This window comes from Felis catus, chromosome F1, assembly GCF_018350175.1.
Source record: "Felis catus isolate Fca126 chromosome F1, F.catus_Fca126_mat1.0, whole genome shotgun sequence".
NCBI classification, from domain to species: Eukaryota; Metazoa; Chordata; class Mammalia; order Carnivora; family Felidae; genus Felis; species Felis catus.
Genome location: NC_058384.1, coordinates 13,944,509 through 13,967,063, shown reverse-complemented (window position 1 = coordinate 13,967,063; position 22,555 = coordinate 13,944,509). Strand labels below are relative to the sequence as shown.

General features: G+C 40.9%; 1 protein-coding gene and 1 long non-coding RNA gene across 17 annotated transcripts in view; both read right to left on the bottom strand.

The window, feature by feature from the left end:
* DNM3 (dynamin 3) overlaps window positions 1-9,891 on the bottom strand; it is a 569,293-nt gene extending 559,402 nt beyond the window's left edge. For 9 of the 16 annotated variants that reach the window (XM_045049392.1, XM_023247910.2, XM_023247907.2 and 6 more), the window contains exon 1: window positions 9,547-9,889. In XM_045049392.1, coding sequence (XP_044905327.1) covers window positions 9,547-9,707 — 161 coding nt within the window. In that variant the 5' untranslated portion in view covers window positions 9,708-9,889. Of the gene's footprint in view, window positions 1-9,546 lie in introns of all 16 variants that reach the window. The other 7 variants (XM_045049389.1, XM_023247908.2, XM_045049387.1 and 4 more) reach the window with 3 other exon arrangements.
* A 1,723-nt stretch (window positions 9,892-11,614) lies between these two features.
* On the bottom strand, window positions 11,615-21,530 carry LOC102899584. Its single transcript, XR_002739281.2, has 5 exons — window positions 19,438-21,530; window positions 17,253-17,402; window positions 16,606-16,696; window positions 15,137-15,217; window positions 11,615-11,667 (listed from the first exon to the last, which is right to left on the bottom strand). It is a non-coding gene; the product is annotated as an uncharacterized LOC102899584 (long non-coding RNA).
* Between the last annotated feature and the right edge of the window lie 1,025 nt (window positions 21,531-22,555).

Below are 22,555 nucleotides of genomic sequence, written 5' to 3'. Positions count from 1 at the left end.
CAAATATTTTCCTTAAATTTATTCTCTGGGAGAAGGAAGAAAAATTTCAGCAATATTCATTTTTAATTCTATTATCACAGTGTTATTAATTCTATTATGTTCATTATCTCTAGTATTACCACTTAAACTCTAGCATGTCACTTAACTTTTTTCCAGCTCAATCTTCCTCATTTCTAAATTGAAGTTAATAAAACAAGACTTTACTCTCTTTTCAGGGATATTGGAAGGATTAATAAAAGAATAAATGGAGAAATACTTTGGAAATCTTGGAAAAAAAGAGCATACAAACTGGATTTATGTTGTTTTATGCTGTTTAAAGAAAAGATATACTATGGTAATGCTAAATGTGGGCAATGCTTTCTCTAAAGAAGGCCCATATATACTCTAAGTCAGTATGATCTAGAAGTTAGTATTTTGATGCAACTGTAATTTTCCAACATGCACAAAAAGGAGAATTTGCAAATATGCATCACTATCATCTCTCCTAAATTTATTATTTATTGTACAATACAGTATTCGTTAAAATTATACATACCATACAACTTCTGTATAATTGTAAAATTATGTATTGTATTCAGAAAAATTCTAGTCCAAATTAAAGAGTTAGACTAACAGCCATTAAATGAGTTCTAGTACTAATTCCAATGTGGGGAGTGGGGGTTCCCAAACCAACAAGCATTGCTCTGGACACCAGCTGGGTGTCCTACAATTCAACTCAATTCTGACACCATATCCAGAGATAGCATCATTTCCACAGGTTGAAGGCTCACTCCCACAAGACTGCACCCCCACACTTCAGATGCCAATCTGAACCTCCTTGGGTTCAATTGATTTGCTAGAGTGGCCCACAGGACTCAGAGAAACATTTAACTTATGAGATTACCAGTTTGTTATAAAAGTATATAACTCAAGAACAACCAGATGGAAGAGATGCATAAGGCAAGCACCTCGTGCTTCCATGCCCTCTCCAGGCATTCTAGACTCCCTAAATCTCTGCATGTTCACCAACCCAAAAGTTCTCTGAACTTTGGGTTTTTAAACAGGCTTCATTACATAGTCATGATTGATTAAATCATTGGCTGTTGGCAACTGATTTAACTTCAAGGCCTCTCTTCTCCCAAGAAGTTGGGGGATAGGACTAAAAACTCCAACCCTCTTACTGAAGGGTTACTTCCACCAGCAACCAGCCCCCATCCTTAGATGCTTTCCAAAAGTCACCTCATTAACATAACAAGAAGCCTTTATTACTCTGAACACTTAGGAAATTCCAAGGGTTTTGTGAGCTGTAAGCCAAGAACCATGGATGAAGACCAAATAAATATGAGAAATATATTTTGGTCGTATGAACAACCAAATATATGCTTTCCTTATGAATCATAATATCACAGGCATCATTTATTGAATGCATATTATGAGCCACACACTATATACATTATCTTACTTAGAACCCACACGCACAGTAAAAAAAAATAAAGTCTGGGACACTTGGGTGGCTCAGTCAGTTAAGTGTCCGACTCTTAGTTTCAGCTCAGGTCATGATCTCACGGTTTGTGAGTTTGAGCCTCAAGTCGGGCTTCTCACTCACAGTGTGGAGCCTGCTTGAGATTCTCTCTCTCCCTTTCTCTCTCTGCCCCTGTCTCACTTGTGCATTTTCACATGTGCCTCTGTCTCAAAAATAAATTAACATAAATAAATAAAGTCTGTATTATTATGTCTATGCTGCAAATGAGGAAATTAAGTCCCAGAGAGGTTCAACACCTTGCTGAGGAGTCATGCTACTAACAATAGTCAGAGGTGGGACTGAAACACCAGTGAACAAAGCCTGCACTCTATCACTAGGATATGACAAGTCCTTTTCAAATATTGGCTTTTTGCGCATCTAAGAAAACAAGTATCATAAATAAAATGAGTCACCCATCAAATTACTTCTTTAAATGGATTTGTCCTTTTAATTCTAAGACACTGAAACAAAGAGGTCCTTCAGAAGCCCTACCCACTTCTAATAGGTATGTATGTGTTATTCATGGGTATATCATAATCTTGAAACAGTAGGAAATGAAAATGAGATGCTGTCACCAAGGAGCACTGACACACACTTGAAACTTCTAAAAACAGAGGACTTTCAGCAGAGATGCTAGAGAAAAACAAGATCTAAAACAGTCCTGTATCATTCACCTAATTTGTGGATTAAATATACCATCCTTTTCCTCAACAACTATCTTGCCTAGTTCTAATCAACTAACGTTAAGGATTTAACACTATATTGACGCTTGTTGAAATTAATTATTAAAGTAATTTCTATGCTATGGATGGGCCTTCCTCTAAGGATACAAAATACAAAAGGAGGAGGCAGAGTGAGGTAAGAGGGAGGCACTTTAGAACAAACAGTAAGAGGAGGAAAAGAAGATGATGAGCTGAACAGGGCTCCCAGTTCTGAACACCAAGTTCCAAACTCAACTCTGATTCTGTTTCCGACCTTGGGCAAATCTCTTGGTCTCTCTGTATCCTGATGTAGCTCCAGGAAGTTAGCAAAGAAATTAAGACAGAAGAAAGTTTCTTACAGAACCTTGTGGAATGCCTGTCCTTGCTACTGACAAAAGCAAAGCTAAGCTACCCATGACAAAAAAATAATAAAACACCGATTTGGTATTCATAAACCCTCTAATTTGTTGGAACAGTGTTTAACTCAAGAAAAGCAAATCATTTAGTGCTAACCCTCTTCCTTTATCCTCCCCCACTTCTAAACAATAAACAACACATTCCACTCTCGTTTGCCTTTAGAACATTTCCCTGACATTCTGTCTTCAATTTCCTTCACTACTTTAACTAAACACCTTTTATTTATTTATTTATTTATTTATTTATTTATTTATTTATTTATTTATTTAGCTAGCTAGCTAGCTAGCTAGCTAGCTAGAGCAAGAGGGGCGGGGGGGGGGGCGGGCAGAGGAGTAAGAGAAAGAAAGAGAGAGAGAGAGAGTGTGTGTGTGTGTGTGTGTGTGTGTGTGTGTGTGTGTCTGTCTCAAGCAGGGTCCATGCTCAGCACAGAGCCAAATGTGGGGTTCCATCCCATGACCCTGGGATCATAACCTGAGCCAAAATCAAGAGCCCAATGCTCAATTGACTGAGCTACCTAGATGCCCCTAAATGCCTTATTCTTAAAATTCTTAAAAAAGAAAATAGAGGCACCTGGGTGGCTCAGTCAGTTAAGCATCTCACTTCAGCTCAGGTCATAATCAGGTTCATGATGAGTTTGAGCCCCGCATCAGGTGAGCTCCACTTCTCTTTCTCTGTCTCTCTCTCTCTCTGCCCCTCATGGGATTCTCTCTCTCCCCCTCTCTCTCTGCCCCTCACTCACTTGTGCCCTTTCTCAAAAAAAAAAAAAAAAAAAAAAAAGACAAGAAAAGAAAAAAGAAAGAAAGAAAAATAGAATTCCACTCCTTTCAGCATTAGTGCCTTGGAGGTCCTTATAAAGCAGTTGGTTGGCCTGATCCATCCCACTCTTACTTAGCCTTCACTGCATCCAGTTATATTTTTAATCTCTCCAACCTTTTTTCTTTCCTCCTACTCTTCTCTCAGGCCCTCTCCAATACACAGTATCTCTTTGTGATAAGGTGATAGTCTAAATTCAATGCTTTGTTGTCGAGTCAGACCCTGAGACATAGATAGCCGCTCCCCACTTTGACATCGATACTTCAGTACATGCAGCCTTGAGTTAAAATGATACCAGCTGCCAAATGACACTGGAAACTCATATATTGTTTACTTTCCTCTTATATTCCAATTCAATTTCAGAAGTATGGGTTTTCCAAGTTGTTTTCTTTTTCGTAAAAATAAATTGACATAGTATAAATTATTTTGTTCCAGTTTGCATTACACACAACTGCATTCATTTTACAAAGCCACTTGAAAGTTGAGATCTCATATCTTATGCTGTCAGTTCTCTTTTTATACATACATCAGCTCCTATGCATTCATACTCCCTTCTATATTTACCCACAATAGTTAGAACTCAATAAATACATGTTCATTGACTTCGTTTGATCATATTTCTCAAGAGTACCAATGGAAGTCATATCCAAGGCTTAATCTCAGGTTGGCCACTTACTAGCCATGTGACCCTCTGCAAATTACTGGTCTCTCTAACCCTGAGATTCCTCCCCTATTGACATGGAGATGTGAAGACAGGTGAGATAAAGAAAACATGGAAAGTACATAACAGTGTCCATGCTTGCAACACAGTAAGGCCTCCTTCTTCCTTCCACTTTATAAAAATGTGTTCAGTATTATATTGCCCATTGGGATTTTAAATTAATGCTGACAATGTGAGAAATTACAAAGCAGACTTAGAGGAAGGCAAAACTTTGGCCAAACAGAAAAAAAATGGATTATTCTATACAGTACAGTAGTTCAGGGCTCTCTTGACTTGGCTCTGGTGGGAGAGAAAAAAATCATCTGTTGTAGTCCCCTCAATGTTAAATAAATTATAGTAACAAGTAAAACATCATAATTTAACTCCACTTATTAGCCCTAACAAAAGGTAGTAAGAAAAACACCTAATATACTAAATGTATGTTCCATTGGTAGATAACCCAATAGCCTAATCTCTAGCTATTAAGTTTTCCATTCCTCCAAAGTTCTGGAAGGCTTTCTGCTCAACTTCATTCCTAAAGAAGTTAATCAAGTGCACTTAAAAAAAAATTTAATGTTAATTTATTATTTTTGAGAGAAAGAGAGAGAGACAGAGCGTGAGCAGGGGAGGGGCAGAGAGAAAGGAAGACACAGAATCTGAAGCAGGGTCCAGGTTCTGAGCTATCAGCACAGAGCTTGATGCGGGGCTCAAACTCACAAACTGTGAGATCATGACCTGAGCTGAAGTCAGATGCTTAACCAACTGAGCCACCCAGGTGCCCCCAAAAGTGCATTTTTAAGTATCTGTTAATGATAAGCAAATTTCAAAACAGAGATTTTCTATCCAGTCAAGTTTGTCTAGTTTTACTGCTTCTCTGATACTATTAATAAAAAAGAATTAAGTTGATTGTGGTAATTAAATCTTACCAACTGTGAATTTGTGATAAGCTAAAGTACATTATGTATGTTAATTCAGCAGAAATACCTTCGTAATTTCAGGTTTTAGCAATTCATTGTTGGCTGAAAAAAGTTCATGTGTCTGGAACTTTATTTAAATAGACTCTTGAGAACCATGAAGCTCAATTTTCAAAAATTATCGCATTTTAATTGTTAGCACCCATTTACCTAATAACTTTAGCACTTGGAAGCCATTTGTTGAAAAATATTCACTAATTCAGATGCTTTGATATTTAAAAAAATACTTTCCGTCAGTACAAACCCATTTCTGAATTAAGTTTTATTAATATAAATGCTTCTGTGCCTAATCCCATTTGCAATTAGAGAAGTCTTACCCCCTCAATTTTTAACTACTCTCTTGAAATTAGTCAAAAGATTTAAAAATAGATTAGTGTTGATCTCACAACTCTTGATCTCCGAATCGTGAGTTCAAGCCCCATGTTGGGAGTGGAGCCTACTTAATTTTAAAAAATATATTTTAAAAAAGCTTTAATTTAATAATCAACATCCATCTTTAAAACATCACAACTAAATAAATATACATTTGACACTTCCACATTGAAACACACTCCCTCAACAGTCACTTTTTAAAAAATCTTCTTTTAATCATTAATCAGAAAACCTATTCTATTTGTACAAAATTAAAAGTCTATTTACCACTCAGACTAGAATAAAATAATGTGGAATTCTCTGCCTATATAATTAGCATTGAAGAACTAAAATTTCCAACAAGTATATCATTAAAAAACATTTGCACATTAGCAACTAGTACAGTTTTCATTTAACACCTCCATAAACAACTTATATGCACTCTAAACACATACTTAAACAACCCAATTACATGCTAGAGCTCCCCGCAAGAATGTCTAATACAGTAAAGAAAAATACTTCCCCTTTAACTAATGTTGCTTCTTCCTAAGGAAGAATCTTCTGTGAAATGAGGCAAGGTAGACATAAATAAATATGATTAATACTATTAATGTGGCAGCTTCTTACTTATTTAGGTGGTGCTTTTAAGCGTGATCGAAGAAAGAAGTTAAAAGTATTCATGAGAGGTTTGGTAAATCTAAATTCAGAGGGGGCAATATGACACAGAGGTTTTAGAGTATAGGTATAGAGTCCAGACACCTCAGGTTGAATCCTAGCTCCACTGTTTTTATGTTAAATTAAATTAGCCATCAGCAAGTTACTCAAACTCTCTAAATCTCAATTTCCTCCTCTGTAAAATGGAACTCATAAGAGTACCTTCTTTTGTGAGGTTTTATAAGTATTAAATGAGATTATCCACTACAAGCCCTTAGAATAACACTAGATGCATAGCAAGCTCTCAGGATATGTTAACCACTATCATCGTCATCATCGTCTCACCGCACTGTAAAAAAGAAAAAAAAATGGATATGAAAGTAGTTGAGTAAATTCAATTCTTCCATACACAAACCAGACAAATGGGCAGACCCCACACCATTTAATGCACCCCTATATTCACACCATGAGTCTCAGCTTCTACTCATTAGACCTTACATTGTCTCTCATTGCCAGCCTATATTTCATCTGAACAACCAAAAAGAACAATCTGGTTACTCACACTATATTACGTTAATATGTAAACTCATCACTTCAGAAAGAAAGTCACAAACAAGTAGTTCATTCATGACTCATTTTATTCATAACAACCTCAAACTTGTCACCCCAAAATTGGATTTTACAGCTACAGTTAAATGAAGTAAACACATTCACAACCAAATTCATTCAGTGGTGTAAAAAAAAAAAAATCAATGTAAATAAATAGTCCACTAAACACAGATTGTTAAATACTGAGGAAAATGCATCATTATTTTGAAGAGAACAAGCTTAAATGATGAGTAAACAGAACTCACACAGGCAATGACCCCTTGTTTTATGATTACATTCAATAACTGCACATACACCAGAGTCTTAAAATGAAAACAGATAACATATAAAAGAGGAACGTTTCATCCTTAAAGGATCTTATCTTTATTGCAAAATGTCTGGATAATAAAAAGATAAAAGGTTATAGTGGGGTATGAGTAGTTTTTTTTCTGTCTAGGACCAATCTCCTTCCAAAATTGAGAACTCCTTTTTCCCTGAGGTTGGTTTATAATTAGAAATTAGATTCCTCAATAATTCAATGACTGAAACCTTTATTAAAGTCAAATGACCTTTTAAATTAATTTTTTCCTAATATATAAGCTCTGCTTAGGCAGGTGTCATCTCTACAGATAATAAAGCCTTTATATATTTATTAAATGAGATCTCCCTCTCTGTTCATCCTTTCCTTTGATTTGATATTCTAACAGCAATTAACTACTGGCACAACTTTAAAAAGTATAACAATACTAATGTATTCTGCTAAATGCTCTGATTTGTATACTTGTAATGTCCCTAATTTTTGTTCTATCATGAAAAATGTTTAAGCTAAAATATTTTACTCTCCCATATCTCTTTTTTGGAATTCTCATTTTAAAAGAATACAGCTAGTAAAGGGAAGTGTGTCAGGATTTGAAAACTGGAGAATGGAATTGAGATGCATGCATAAAAGTGACATATTCAAAAGCTCTTGACGCAAACAGTGCATTTATAACACAGGCCCATCCCAGTAAATACGTGAGGGATGCATAAAAACATGGCCATTGCATTTGAATTACTTACAATTTTAATCTTTAAGTATTTGTTTAAAAATAAAAGTAGTTAAATGACAAGGCACCATGTTAGACGTCCTGGAGCCTGAAAATTCGAAGTATACTGTCCTCAATCCTCACTGTCCCTATGGATACCACTATAAGTTTAGTGACAATAAATCAAACACAAAGTAAAACCCTTAAGTGTATGGCTGTTGTATGTGTATGTTTGAAATCACACTCATCCTTCACTTCACCATTAGTCTGAGATGACGTATGCAAAATGTTTCACCATCACTTTTGCCACCACTCAAAGTGATAAAACCGAAGTGAAATGATTGAGATTTACTCAATTGTCAGCAATTTTACTTTTTTACTGGGGTCCTAAGCTTTCTAATTCACAGGAGGAAAAAAAGACTAAGAGTATCATCAGACAGAGCATCGTCTGAGAGAAAAGACTATGCACTTTACAGATACTAACCAATTCCCAAAGGAGATGTAGGAATATCGAAATTTTACCTATCACCCAACACTAACCAAAAAAAAAAAAAAAAAAAAAGGTGTGGGGCGGGGAGGAACAGGAACCTTCCGAATCTCAAAACACTCGCCAGCCCCATACAAAGAGTAAAGTACCAGCTCGGGATTGTCCCCACTCCGGCCCACCGTGTCGCCGCTGTCCATTTCTACCTGCTTTACTACAGGAAACAGATTTCAGCTTTCGTAACGCTTTAAAATGGGCTTTTCTTGGCAAATGTCTGCACTCCTCAGGCGAGGCCGTGAAGGTAACTTAATCCCCCACGCACTGCTCGCTGGAGGAAATGCTGATTCCCAATCCAAAAATTAATTCTCTAGCTTTTTCTGTGTTAAAAGAGCCACGAAGAAACCCGTAACTCTCATTTAGGCTCAGCATATTCTCTTGAAGACCCGCCGGACAGACGAGAGCTCAGGGAACGGAGGATGATGCTGGGAGGAGGGGGCACGCGGGGAGAGTGCGAGAAAGACGCTGGTCAATCCCGAGATGATGCAGGAATGACATGGCATCTGGGCAACACGAGTCCACGCTCACCCCCCTCCGAGAGTGTGCCTCGGTTTCTCTGACATAAGCCTGGCGCTGTGAATAGGTGCACACGCGAACACACCACCTTTTATTCTCCGACTCCTAGGGAGGAGAATGGTGGGGAAGCGTGGCTGGGTAAAGCTTCACCACAACAAACGGTTTCTTTCTCCTCGCACCCCGCCTCCCCTGCCAGGAGCAGGGGACGGCTGTCTCGAACAGTAGACAGCTGAGCGGAGAAGCGGGGCGAGAAGGACAGCATCTCCCGGGGAGTGGGGGGGGGGCCGCGAGGCCGGGGTGGGGGGATAAAACCCCGAAGCCTCCCGGAGATCCTCCCGGAGGCTGACAGGAAAAAGAGGGGGATGAGGGGCCGGGAAAACAGAGGAGACGCGGACTGGGAAGCTCCCGGGCGCGCTACGCATCCAGGCTGCCCGAGGCTTGGCGCGCCGGGCGGGGCGGGGAGGAGGGGGGGGGGGGGAGTCGATCCCGGGCGGACCCCCTCCCCTGACTCCCCGGCCGGAGGACGCAGAGGAAATGGCTTTGTATCGCAGGATGAAAGGCAGACAGGAGGGCCACCGGGCGCGGGGGGGACGGAGGATGCCCGCAGCCGGGACGACCCCGCCCGCCCCGCCGACGCCGCGGCTCTGCCCTCCATTCCTCCTCAGCCCCGGGCCGGCCCTCGGGCTCTCCGCCGCCGCCGGAGCACGCTCCAACGGCCGCGAGCGGGGTCGCCAGCCCCGCCCCCCGCGCCCCGCGCGCGCTCACCTGCCCACGAAGTTCTCGAGCACCGAGCTCTTGCCGGCGCTCTGGCCGCCCACCACGGCGATCTGCGGCAGCTCCAGCAGGCAGCTCTGTCCCAGCGCCGAGAAGGCGTCCTGCAGACGGTTCACCAGCGGGATCAGCTCCTCCATCTCCCGGTTCCCCATCCTGCCAGCGCCGCCGGCCGCCCGTTGGTCCCTGCTCTCCTCTGCGACCTGGCGGGGGGAGCCGGGGGGGCCGCGCCGCCCTAGCCGCCCCTGCCGCGCTGGGTTCTGTCAGCCGCTTCCAGCGCAGACGTCGGATCCCGCCGCCCGCCAGCCGCTCGGCTCCTGACAGCTAACGGCCCGCAGCGCGCCTGCGCGGGCGAGAGGGGGCGTGGCCTGTCTCCTCGGCCGCCCCCTCCGCGCCCCGCCTGGCTGTAATTTCGCCTGAGGGTTCCCGGCCGGACACCCCGGCCCCGAGCGCGCACGCACTGCCTCCCAGCTGCGGCCAGATGCCACGACCTCCGTCCTCTGCTACCAAGGCTCAGAGGCAAAGTTACAGCACTTGGCCAGGGAGTCAGCAGCAGCTACAAAGCCAAAGTCCAGTGGAAAGCCCTACCGATTACCACTCAGCCCTGTCACCAGCAGTAGTAGCAGCATCTCCGCCACCACCACCACTGCGCCGCCGCCACAGTCACTTCCCAAAAGCAGATCTCATATTCTCACGCCCTGCTCCAGAACCCAGCTCTTCTCAAGGGGGCCGGCCTGTGGAGTCTAAATTCTTCCATCTGACGTCCATTTCAGGACCTGCGTAGTCTGACCCTACCTAATTATTCGACTCTAATGATTCCGTCTCCCAGCCCAGTGTAAACAAAGGTGGAGCCGGTCGTGCTTACCCCGTACCACTCCCCCTTTTCAATCTACCACACTCATTCTGTCCTTTGCGACTCCTCATGCCATTTCTCCTACCCATCTGTCTCCTCATAGGGTCTATATAAGCGTGTACTCTGCACATTTTCTGTTATATTTAGCAGACTGAGACGGGTCCTGTGCCGGCTGATGGAGACATGAAGATAAATGGTCGTGTTTTGCTCAGCCTCCTTAGAGGGTTCCTCTTTACAAATAGGTATCGATGCTTTCCAGGATTTAATTCATGGGCCTTGTCTCACATTTTAAGGGCTACCTGAGGACTTTCCAATGGCTTTAACTCCACAAAATGACTAGCGACTACAAGAATCTAAATTGCTAACCCACCTCTCTCTCCTTTACTGCTGACTACTCCCACTGGTCCTGGACCTCATTACCTGAATGTCCCACAAGTACCTCTGACTTAATTATTCAAAACTGAGCTCATCTTTTCTAGTTTCAGCATTTAATGCTATAAAGTTCCCTTGAAGCCTAGAAAGACTTGTATAAAAATGTCCAAATAACCAAAACACTAAGAACAGCCCAATCATCCATCAAAAGGTGAATGAATGAACAAGTATGATTTGGGCATACTTCTAAGCAACAAAAAGGAGTGAACATTCAATACAGCAATAACATAGTTGAATCTCAGATATAGTATGTTGAATGAAAGCCACTAAAGAGTACATATTGTATGCTTCCATTTATGTGAAGTTCTGGAATAGGCAAAATTATCTGTGTTGATAGAAATCAGAGTAGTGGTTGCCTCTGAGGTGTAAGGATTGACTGCAAGAGGCACCAGAGATCTTTGTAAGGTGATGGAAGTGTTCTATGTCTTGATTTGGATGCGAGTATGTATTCGTAGACTCATTGAACTAAACATTTAACATCTGTACATTTCAGCGTTGCCTGGGTGGCTCAGTCGGTTGGGCGTCCAACTTCAGCTCAGGTCATGACCTCCCGATTTGTGAGTTGGAGCCCCACATTGGGCTGTGTGCCGGCAGCGCAGAACCTGGAGCCAGCTTCAGATTCTGTGTTTCTGTCTCTCTCTCCTTCAAAAATAGATAAACACTGGGGCGCCTGGGTGGCTCAGTCGGTTGAGTGGCCGACTTCGGCTCAGGTCATGATCTCGCAGTTGACGAGTTTGAGCCCCGCGTCGGGCTCTGTGCTGACAGCTCAGAGACTTGAGCCTGCTTCCGATTCTTTGTCTGCCTCTCCCCTGCTCATGCTCTGTCTTTCTCTGTCTCAAAAATAAAGACAAACATTAAAAAAAATTTTTTTGATAAACATTAAACAATATTTGTAAAAAGATCTGTGCATTTCACTGTAAATTATACCTCAAATTTTCTGAAAAGCAAAAGAGAAAGACAAAAATGAATGTATCATCCCCTCCACCAAAGCGTATCCCTAGTAGGATGTCTGCCTAACATGCCTTCTTCAGGAATCACCTTTCCATCTACCACATGGCTGTAGCCAGAATACTTATGAAGACACAAGGGCATGAAGAGCAACTAACTGTGCCCTCCAGTGTGCTCCCTATCTCAGCAAGAGGTCTGCCCAGTCCCAATCCAGAATCTGGAAATCATCCTCACTCCTTTTCACTCTCTCTCTCCTTCATCCCCTACATCAGGTTGAATCCCAAATTATGCCCATTGTACCTCCCTACAACCCATCTCATCCTCTTCATCTTTGCTGTCAGTGTCTCATTTATAACTATCATTTGTTAACCACTTTCTTCCATGCTTCCCATATATATATGTAACCTGAACAGATTTTCATTATTGCACTTGACCCATTGCATTGAATCTCTGGTTTATATGTCTCTCTCTTCCACTATAAAGTGATAGCAGAATAATGCCCCCCTACCAACTATGTCCACATTTAAATCCCCAGAAACTGTGAATATGTTACCTGACAGGACAAACAGAAATTTACAGATGTGATTAAACTAAGGGGACACCTGAATGGCTCAGTTGCTTAACCATTTGACCTCGGCTCAGGTTATGATCTCTCAGTTCATAACTTTGAGCCCTGCATAGGGCTCTCTACTGTCAGCACAGAGCCTACTTGGGACCCTCTGTTCCCCTTTCTCTCTGCCCCTCCCCTGCACACATACTCTCTCTCTCCCTCCCCAAAATAAACAAACAGTAAAAGCAAATTAAAAAAAAAAAAAAGCTAAGATCTGTGTGATAGGGAGATTATGCTGGATTGTCTGGATAGACCCAGACTGATCACAGGGATCCTAAAGAACAGACAGCCTTACCTGGCTATGTCAGAGGGATATGTGACTACACAAGAGTCATCACAGAGCTGCAACTTTGCTGGCTTTGAGACGGAGAAAGGGAGACCACAAGCCAAGCAATGTCGTCTGCATCTAGAAGCTGGAAAAGTCAAGGAAACAGACTCTCCCTGGAGCCTCCAAAAGGAACACAGCTTTGCTGACACCTTCATTTTAGCTCACTGAGACCTATGTCAGACTTCTCTAACCTACAGAACTGTAAGATAATAAATTTGTGTTGTTTTAAACCACTAAGTTTGTGGTAATTCATTAGAGTGGCCATGGAAAATGAACACAACTAACCATAAGTTCCTTGAGGGCAAGATCCTTCTCTGTGACTCTCAATGCCTAGCACTGTGCTTAGTACCTAAGGACACCATAGTCTCCAGGGAACAGGCATAAACAAATTATCACAACACAATGTAATAATTGTTCCGATGGTAGTATGGACTGAACTGTGTCTTTTCAAAATGCATATGTTGAAGCCCTAATCCTCAGTGAGGCTATATTTAGAATAAGGTTAAATCAGGTCATAAGGGTGGAGCACTGATCCAATAGAATATCCTTACAAAAGCTTGCTCTATCTCTGCCATATGGGGACACAGTGAGAAGCCAGCCATCTGCAAGCTAGAACAAGAGTCCTTACCAGGAATCAAATCAGTCAGCACCTGAACGTAGGACTTCCTAGCTTCCAGAATTTTAAGGAAATAAATTTCTGCTATTTAAGCCACCCAGTCTATAATATTTTGTTATGGCAGCCTGAGCAGACTCACAATACCACGTTTGTTTAAAGGAAAAAAAGGGAAAACAAGATGGGAATCTGGGAGTAACCATTCTGTCTGGGGAGGCCTTGATGAGTATATCCTGCACTCTGCTATGTGCTGTGAGGAATATAAAAAACTCAGAAGCACTAGCCCTTGCCCTGAGTATCTTGCACTTAATGTAAAAGGCAATGCTACCATGCCTTAGAGAATGTGTAATCATTATATAAATTTGAATTTCAAGTGCACTGAAGCAATGCATGTCATCTGTGTTTTCCAGAACTTAGGTCAAATCAGTCCCACCCACCTACGTCAAGAAACCAACCTGAACTACTTTTGCTAATTGCTTTCTTTCTTACTTCCCATTTCCAGAATCAATTCTGCAATAACATGCAACCTGAGAAATTTAATACTCACACTCAACACCCTTTTTGCATAAATTAATCTGGATAAAACAAATAGCAAGGAAAACTCCAAGGGGAAAATCTGAAAGGAACTCTTGACAAGAAGACAACCTACACCTTTGAGGGTGGGTGTAAAGCTGAAAAGGGGAGCCCGGTCAGCCGCCCCTGCTTCCTGACTGCATCATATGATCACCTCAGCCCTGCTTCAGCACCAAGTGATGAATGCCAATTCCTGCTCCTTAACACACTTGTTTCCACATCACCTTCTGAAAATGCAGAAGATTCCTAAAGGTTAACAGTCATTTTCAGGTGTGGCTCTCTAGCTAGGAAGTTAGAACTTTTTATGAACACATCAGAACTCTTATTGAAAAGAGGATTTTCCTTCAGAGTCATTGTGAGAAGCACCAATGCAATTGCAATTGCAATTCTACTGCATTTCACACAGTATCAGTGGAACCCCTCCTTTGAAATTAATAAACCTTCTCCAAAAACTCAGACTCTGTTCCACAGTCACACATCATTTCAGGTAACAAAATATCATCCGTTGACTTCCTACCACATTCATAGGACTTGGTACCAAATAACTTCTGGCTAATTCTAAGAATTAAACACATATACTTAGATGTATCTTAAGTATGCATATATTTTTCAAATATCCTACAGGTTGAAAGCAAGCTCTAAGGAGGTAGGAAATTTTTGAGCAGAGAAAACATCTTTGAAAAACACTTAACCTCTGAAAGAAGAGCACATACTTGAAGATATGATTTAGGAATTCATAGTTTTTAAAAATCAGTCACATTACTGCAGAGCCACATCTCCCACAGTGCCTCACTCAGTAATCAGTAAATATTTATGAAGCAGATCTGAACCAAAACTGTAAGCATTTGTCATGTCAAAGTACCTGTTGGTACTTTGTGAGTACCAATAGTAAATGATAATGTTACTCTGTGTACAATTTAGGACCTATTCAAGCCTTACAGTTCATTCCCCAAAGGTTATCCCTTGGATGGATTTTAGATCTTACTGCAAATCAGTTTGTCTGCAGGCATCTTTTAAGTTCTGTTAAACCCAGTGAACATCCAACATAGACACACAGACTTTCAATACTGTAGCCATCCTGGTTGACACTTAGGTCTCCCAGAGCCTCTCTCCTTCAGCTGAGAGCAGGGGTCAGAAAGTAAAGACTCTCAATTTTGTTGCCCATATTTTTCCTTCGCTGTCATCAAGAAGCAAAATAACTCTGGAAGAACTACTCCAGTCTCCTACCCTTATCACTTCTGTCAATTTGAGATCTGACAGATGGAGTGTCACCAGTAGTCTCATGGAAGCGTGGCTGAATCTCCACACCTGCAGGGCAGAAAATACCAACAGGCAAGATTAAGGTGTTAAAACAGAAGGGTTAGGAAGAAGTCTCTGTATCACTTCTATTTGACTTAGCAGTTTGTGCCTCCTTCTATCAAGTAGGTATAGCCGTTTTTCTGCTGTAAGCAAAATCCATACATATTGAAGTGGAACAGAAAGCACATAAGATTCCTTTTAAAAGGAGGGCCCCTAGTGCTTTTTAATTCTCATGTATTGAATTATGAATCTTGTACATATAGAGATATATAGGGATAATTGCATATTAATTGCATATTATATGTAATTCTACAGTATCATTAATAGCATACTAATATTTTTATATATAGGTAAGCTACAATGGCCATTTAAATATGTTTATGAAGATTTTTCACTGACAGGAAATGATATGACTAAAATATTAAATGAAAAATGCAGGTTATAAAATTTTACATATGGATTATCATATCTGCATAACAGACTGTCTGGGGAAAAAAAACTAGAAAGAACTGTGCCCCAAAATTTAATGATATTCTCAATGAGAAAGTATCGAAAATCTTTATTGCCCTTTTCCATTTTTTCCCTCAAAGTTTCTACAATGAATGTGTATTACTCTTACAATTTAAAAATTGAATAAAAGTGCTGTTTGGCTGACCCATAATTGGTTTACACACACACCAGCTTGTCAGCCACAAAAGTGTTGTGTAATATAAGGTTAAAATAACACTGCAAATAGGAGCAGGAGAGGCCACGAGCTCCTTGACCCCCAAGCCTTTGCCACTCAATGGCAGCTGGTAAGTGGCAAGTGATAACTAAGATTTTAAAGTGGGAAACATTTCTTTCTGGCTCAAGGAGCAGAAGTGTTACAAGCCCTGGCCACTACGGTCACAGGAAATATCACTAGCCAAGCACCCCAAACTGCACACCATTCACAGCTATAGAAAGGAGGTATATGAGCTGAATTTTGTGTGCTTAAAGCATATGCCATAATCTATGGCATCAATAATCCAGACATAAAAGACTGCAACCTGTATGAATACATTTATATGACATCTAGAGAAACCAGAACTAATGGATGATGACAGAAAGCAGTCTGGGGCTGAGGGTGGGGACAGCGGATTGACTGCAAGGGGCATGTGGAAACTCTATCTTGATCGTGCTGGTGGCTATGTGGTTGAATATGTTTGCCAAAACTCATTGAACCATAAACTTAAAATGGTGCATTTTGTTTTGCATAAATTACACTGTAATAAAAACAACCTATGGCACTTGTGACACACACCTATATGACATGTAATGGTAATACAGAGTATGATCATCTCAGTCTGGGGATAACCTTAGTAATGTGCAGCCATAATCATGCTGGGTTTTGAAAGGACAAAATTAAATATACATACCCCCAAGAAGCTTGCAATGACTCCAAAATTCTGCCAATATAGAGCCATTCTTTCAGGATCTCTGAGTATGATGTTGCTGGGGGGAAAATCACTTAGAGAAGGGAAAGAAACAACATAAGCCATTAAAAACTATCTCTTGGAGAAGATTACATTCCAGCAGCGTCAGCTCAGGAAGGGGGGTCTAGGACAAGAGTGGAAAGGGTATCATAAAGACACCAGAGTGAGAGTGTCCTAAGCAACTTTCCCCATTTCACATGGTCTCCTCTCTTTAATTTTACAGGAAAAATGTAAACCTTGGAAAAGTCCAAGCCCTGAGCATACCGGTGAGGTCCAATTGAACCCCAACTCCCTCCCTCCTGGATCTTTTGCCAAAGACTGTGGTAACAAACAACATTGACAGCTTTTGATACTGCTTTATACCCACAAAACATTTTCATGTCACAGCTACTTTTGGAGTAACAACTAACAGATGGCAATACAATTCCCACCTCATAGTTAAGAAAATTGAGAGAAATCGAAGAGGTTAGGTGACTCGGCCAATGTCACGCAGCTAGAACTACTAAAGATGCTGCCTGCAATGCTACAGCATACCATACTTGGATCATCCCCTTAAAGAAACCTTGAACCTTGCGATATATAGTACTTACATTTGCCAAACCTATATTGAGACTGAAAAGTGTTATCACTTCTTGGCCTTTTGGCTAAGATCAAGTGGAGACTGAAAAGTTCACGGCGAATTCCTGTTTGTGAACAAAACCACGTTTTATCTTCATACAAATTATTTCAGTTGTCATAACCTAGAGTCAGAAGATTGAGATTAAAGATCCTATTGGCTCTGTGATTCACCCTCCTAGCCCTTAATTTCACCTGTAAAATGGGTATATTAATGTCTGTTCTTCCTAATTCATAGAACTATTGTGAAATCAAATAAATAATGAACACTAAAATATTCTAGAAACTGCATGGTATCAAATGGCTATTAAATGCTTTACTTATTGTTATCCAAATCTACCCATGGATTGTAAATATATTTTATTAATTACCAAAAGGGTGTCTTGATTAACTATAATTTTTACATGATTTATGTGATAAATATCTATGTGATAAAAATATCTTCACATATCTTACTATTCATGTATCTCATCAATTTTAGGATTCCTTAATCTGGTAAATTAGGATTGTGGAAGAGTTCACTCTTAAGAAGAGCCCAGAAATAACCAAACAGAAAGTGTAATTGAAAGTAACAGTTCAAATTAAAAGCAAAAATGAAATATTGGGACCTCATGAAGATAAAAAGCTTCTGCACTACAAAGGAAATAATCAACAAAACTAAAGGCAACTGACAGAATGGGAAAAGATATCTGCAAATGGCATATCAGATAAAGGGCTAGCATCCAAAATCTATAAAGAACTCACCAAACTCCACACCCAAAAAACAAATAATCCAGTGAAGAAATGGGCAGAAGACATGAATAGACATTTCTCTAAAGACATCCAGATGGCCAACAGGCACATCAAAAGATGCTCAGTGTCACTCCTCATCAGGGAAATACAAATCAAAACCACAGAGATACCACCTCATGCCAGAGTGGCTAAAATGAACAAATCAGGAGACTATAGATGCTGGAGAGGATGTGGAGAAATGGGAACCCTCTTGCACTGTTGGTGGGAATGCAAACTGGTGCAGCCACTCTAGAAAACAGTATGGAGGTTCCTCAAAAAATTAAAAATAGATCTACCCTATGACCTAGCAATAGCACTGCTAGGAATTTACCCAAGGGATAAAGGAGTACTGATGCATAGGGGCATTTGTACCCCAATGTTTATAGCAGCACTCTCAACAATAGCCAAGTTATGGAAAGAGCCTAAATGTCCATCAACTGACAAATGGATAAAGAAGTTGTGGTTTATATATACAATGGAATACTACTTGGCAATGAGAAAGAATGAAACCTGGCCATTTGTAGCAACGTGGATGGAACTGGAGGGTACTATGCTAAGTGAAATAAGTCAGGCAGAGAAAGACAGTTACCATATGTTTTCACTCATATGTGGATCCTGAGAAACTTAACAGAGAACCATGGGGGAGGGGAAGAGGGGAAAAAGTTACAAAGAGGGAGGGAGGTAAACCATAAGAGACTTAAATATTGAGAACAAACTGAGGGTTGATGGGGGTGGGAGAGAGGGCAAAGTGGGTGATGGGCATTGAGGAGGGCACCTGTTGGGATGAGCACTGAGTGTTGTATGGAAACCAATCTGACAATAAATTATATTTAATAATTAAAAAAAAGTAACAGTTCACTAGGAATCAAGCATGACAAAGTAATGGAGAGCAAAATAAGTTTTCACAAATAAGCACAAGTCAGAAAATCCAGAAAGCAATGAGTTAAGAGGAGGCAAAAATGGGCTGAGATGGAATTTGATGGAGAAATTACACTTAAGCTTAGCCCCTTTACAAGTTTTGTTGTGCTCCATGTACAGTTTGAAAAGAACTTAAAATAGAATAAAGGTAGCCAATGACACAAGTATAATTTCCAGGTTCTCCGGAAAAATTATGCAAAGGAATGCAGTATCTCTGGAGCCAAGGATCTCCAAAAATGTCCACTCCCTGCAGAGTCCTCTTTAGACTTTCCTTAGTGACTGTTCAGGCAAAACTCACTCCTACCCTCTTCCCCTCAGCCTACTGACCCTCCTCCTGGCTATCATCCTCATTTGCCTCAAAAACTTTTTGTAGATCTAAGAGCTTGTCCTTTAGCAAGACTGCCAAAAAGCAACTCATTCTGAAAAGTCAATACCCCAGGGTCTCATAGAAAAAAGGCCAAAACTGAAGACCTTTAATTTTACCACTGCATCACTATTCCATCGACATGATCTTCCAAATGTTCTCCTTGTAGAGTAGTTTGAGGAAGTTGTTTTCTTTTCTGTTTTTCTTCCATCCCCACATAAATTATTTCAGGAATGTAAATGCTGGCAGACATGCGCTGAGAGAATAGAAAGAGAAAATTCACATAAAAGGTGATAGGCGGGTTCAACCCCAACTCCCTTTTATGCAATTTATTTTTTTATTGATGAAAATTGCCAAATGCCTTATGGCTAAAGAACTATGTTCTGAAAAATAAAAGTTCAGCTGTGAAGACTGAGCTGTAACTCCAGTGTTGAATGCCTCTGAATCCATTAGGGCATGCTCTACTTATATCCTGCTGCAGAACAGGAATTTTTCTCACACACACACACACACACACACACACACACACACACACACACACTCCCCTTCAGGCCACTGATTTCTGCAAAACAACAGCTCCACCAAGAAGGCCGTGATAACAGCAAAAAAAAACAATTATGTTTTCTATGAATCAATGTGCACATGTGTCAGATGAGCCACTTATCATCTATCCTAACAAAAATGAATTTTCTTGTTTTCTTCTTTCTTCTTTTTAAAAGCAATTTTGGCAGTGGCTGGTTTGAGAAGGATCTGGTTGAAATGATGGTGTTGACTCTCCATTCACTGACACAAACCCCTCACAATCCAAAGGGGCTAGATACTGCAGTGAGACAGAAGTTTGCCATTGCCAGGTCTATTATGCAATTGAGATGGACTCTTCAGTGATTTTTCTGTCCTATCCAAGATGTCTCAATCCAAACAGAATGAGAAAATCAGAGAAGTCTCTGTTAGGGCAATCAGTTAGAGTTGACTGACAGTTATGTCTAATCTTGCAATATTGGCTGAGGGCTCCTTTATTACCTGCTTCTCCTCTCTGTTCCAGGAGCTAGATCCATTTTAGACAGCTGAGAACTGGGACACACTACTTGCTGCAGGCAGAGCCCCAATATGTGGAAAAGTCAGTCCGAGGCAGGCAGAGGAAAGGACTAATACCATTGCTAATAGTGTGTGCCTCACACACGGGGCTTTCATTATTTTCATAGGCTATGTATCTCTTCTGTCTCCATTCCCCCAATCCTGAAACACCTCCACTGTGCTCTCTGCACCCCATGGTCTACTACCAATAGAATCTCTTGTATTCTCAACTTTTTTTCCAAAGTTACTGTACAGAAACCTGGTTCTTCCCGGAGGAGCCTTTTTCTACTGGATTCGTCTCAAACAGTAGCTGTCATCTCTCTCATGCCTCCTGAATCCAGGATAAAAGTAGACTAGGTTTCCTCAGTGCTCCTCATTGCTGCTTCTAAGCCATTATCTCTAAAATTTTCCAGCTTTAAATCTATATCATTAGTCTCTTATCACCCCTGCCTCTCCTTGTTGTAAACATCTACCAGTCTCTTTTTCATTCTCCTCAAGTTTCAAAGATTCTAGTTTGTGACTCACTCTAACAACACGCTTGTCTTAATTCTTAGTGATTTCAATTCCATGTGGATGATACTTTCAACACTGTCCTCTTTGTCCTTCTAACCTTTCCAGTGATTTTGTCCTCCACCCTATCTCTCTCTGCCTGTCTCCCCAGGGTCAATCCTCAGTCCCTGTCATTATTATCACAATATACAACCATCCATGATCTCAAATCCAAACATCCCACACTCTGTCCTCCATCTACTCTCTTTCAAGATCACTCTCTATAGAGGCCACCTGCAATAATCCATCAATCCCACTAGGACCTACAATCAATTAATTCCATCATCTGTTTACTGTCTCTCTCCCTCCATGTCCTCACTTCCCTCACCTTATTTAAATGCCATGATCTATCATTATAAACATACCCTCCACCTCCCGCTTCTCTCTCAATTTATCATATTTAGCAAAACCCAGCCTTGGAAAAATCCAATTCTCCTCCTACTCTGTGCCTGCACCCAAGAAACTGAACATAACCAGGAAAACAAAAAACAAAAACCACTATCAGGCTGACAGGAACCATGTATTTTTAAAAATGTTTGAGGGGTGCCTGGGTGGCTCAGTCAGTTAAGTGTCCGACTTCAGCTCAGGTCACGATCTTGCAGTCCGTGAGTTCGAGCCCCGCGTCGGGCTCTGGGCTGGTGGCTGAGAGCCTGGAGCCTGCTTCCGATTCTGTCTCCCTCTCTCTCTGCCCCTCCCCCCATTCATGCTCTGTCTCTGTCTCAAAAATAAATAAACGTTAAAAAAATTTTTTAAATGTTTGTTTATTTAGAGAGCAAGAGAGAGAGAGAGTGGGGTAGGGGCAGAGAGAGAGGGAGGGAGAGAGAGAATCCCAAGTAGGTTCTGCACAGTCAGCATGAAGCCCAACTTGGGGTTTGACCTCATGAACCATAAGATCATGACCTGATCCAAAATCAAGAGTCAGACGCTTAACTGACTGAGCCACCCAGGCACCCACTGACAAAAACCATTTCAAGTTAACGATACTGGACCTCAAATAGACCTGGTAATACTACTGCTTTTCCATAGTCCATTCAATCTTGCATTCTTCTAGATGACGATTTCAGACCTCCATGTCTCTTCCCTCATCCTCATTCTCAAATGGTGAATTGTATTCTATTTCATTAAGAAAATAGAAATAATCAGAAAAGAAATTCCCTTAGCTCCTATCATCTCAAATACCAGCCTACAGCTTCTAGATCATATACTCTGCCTTCCCTGGTGTTTCTGTAAATGGACCATCTAAACTTCTAAGACAGGATCTCCACATAGGCACTGGATTCTACTCTCTTCTTTATTTGATTACAGCAATTCTCTCTTAACAGTATCATTAATTTTTACCTCTCAGTTGAACCATCCCATCAACATATAAACATGCTATCTTCCTTCTAGCACTTGATCTATTATTTTTTTCTCACCTATCTCAGTTAGTGGAAAGTCCATTCTTCCAATTGGTCAAGCCAAAACACACGGTCATTCTCAACTTCTCTCTTTCTCTCACACCATACATTCAGTCCATCAAGAAATCCTACTAGCTCTACGATCTTCAAAATGTCTCTAGAATCAGACTGCTTCTGACCATCTCTGCTATTATACCCGTCTGAG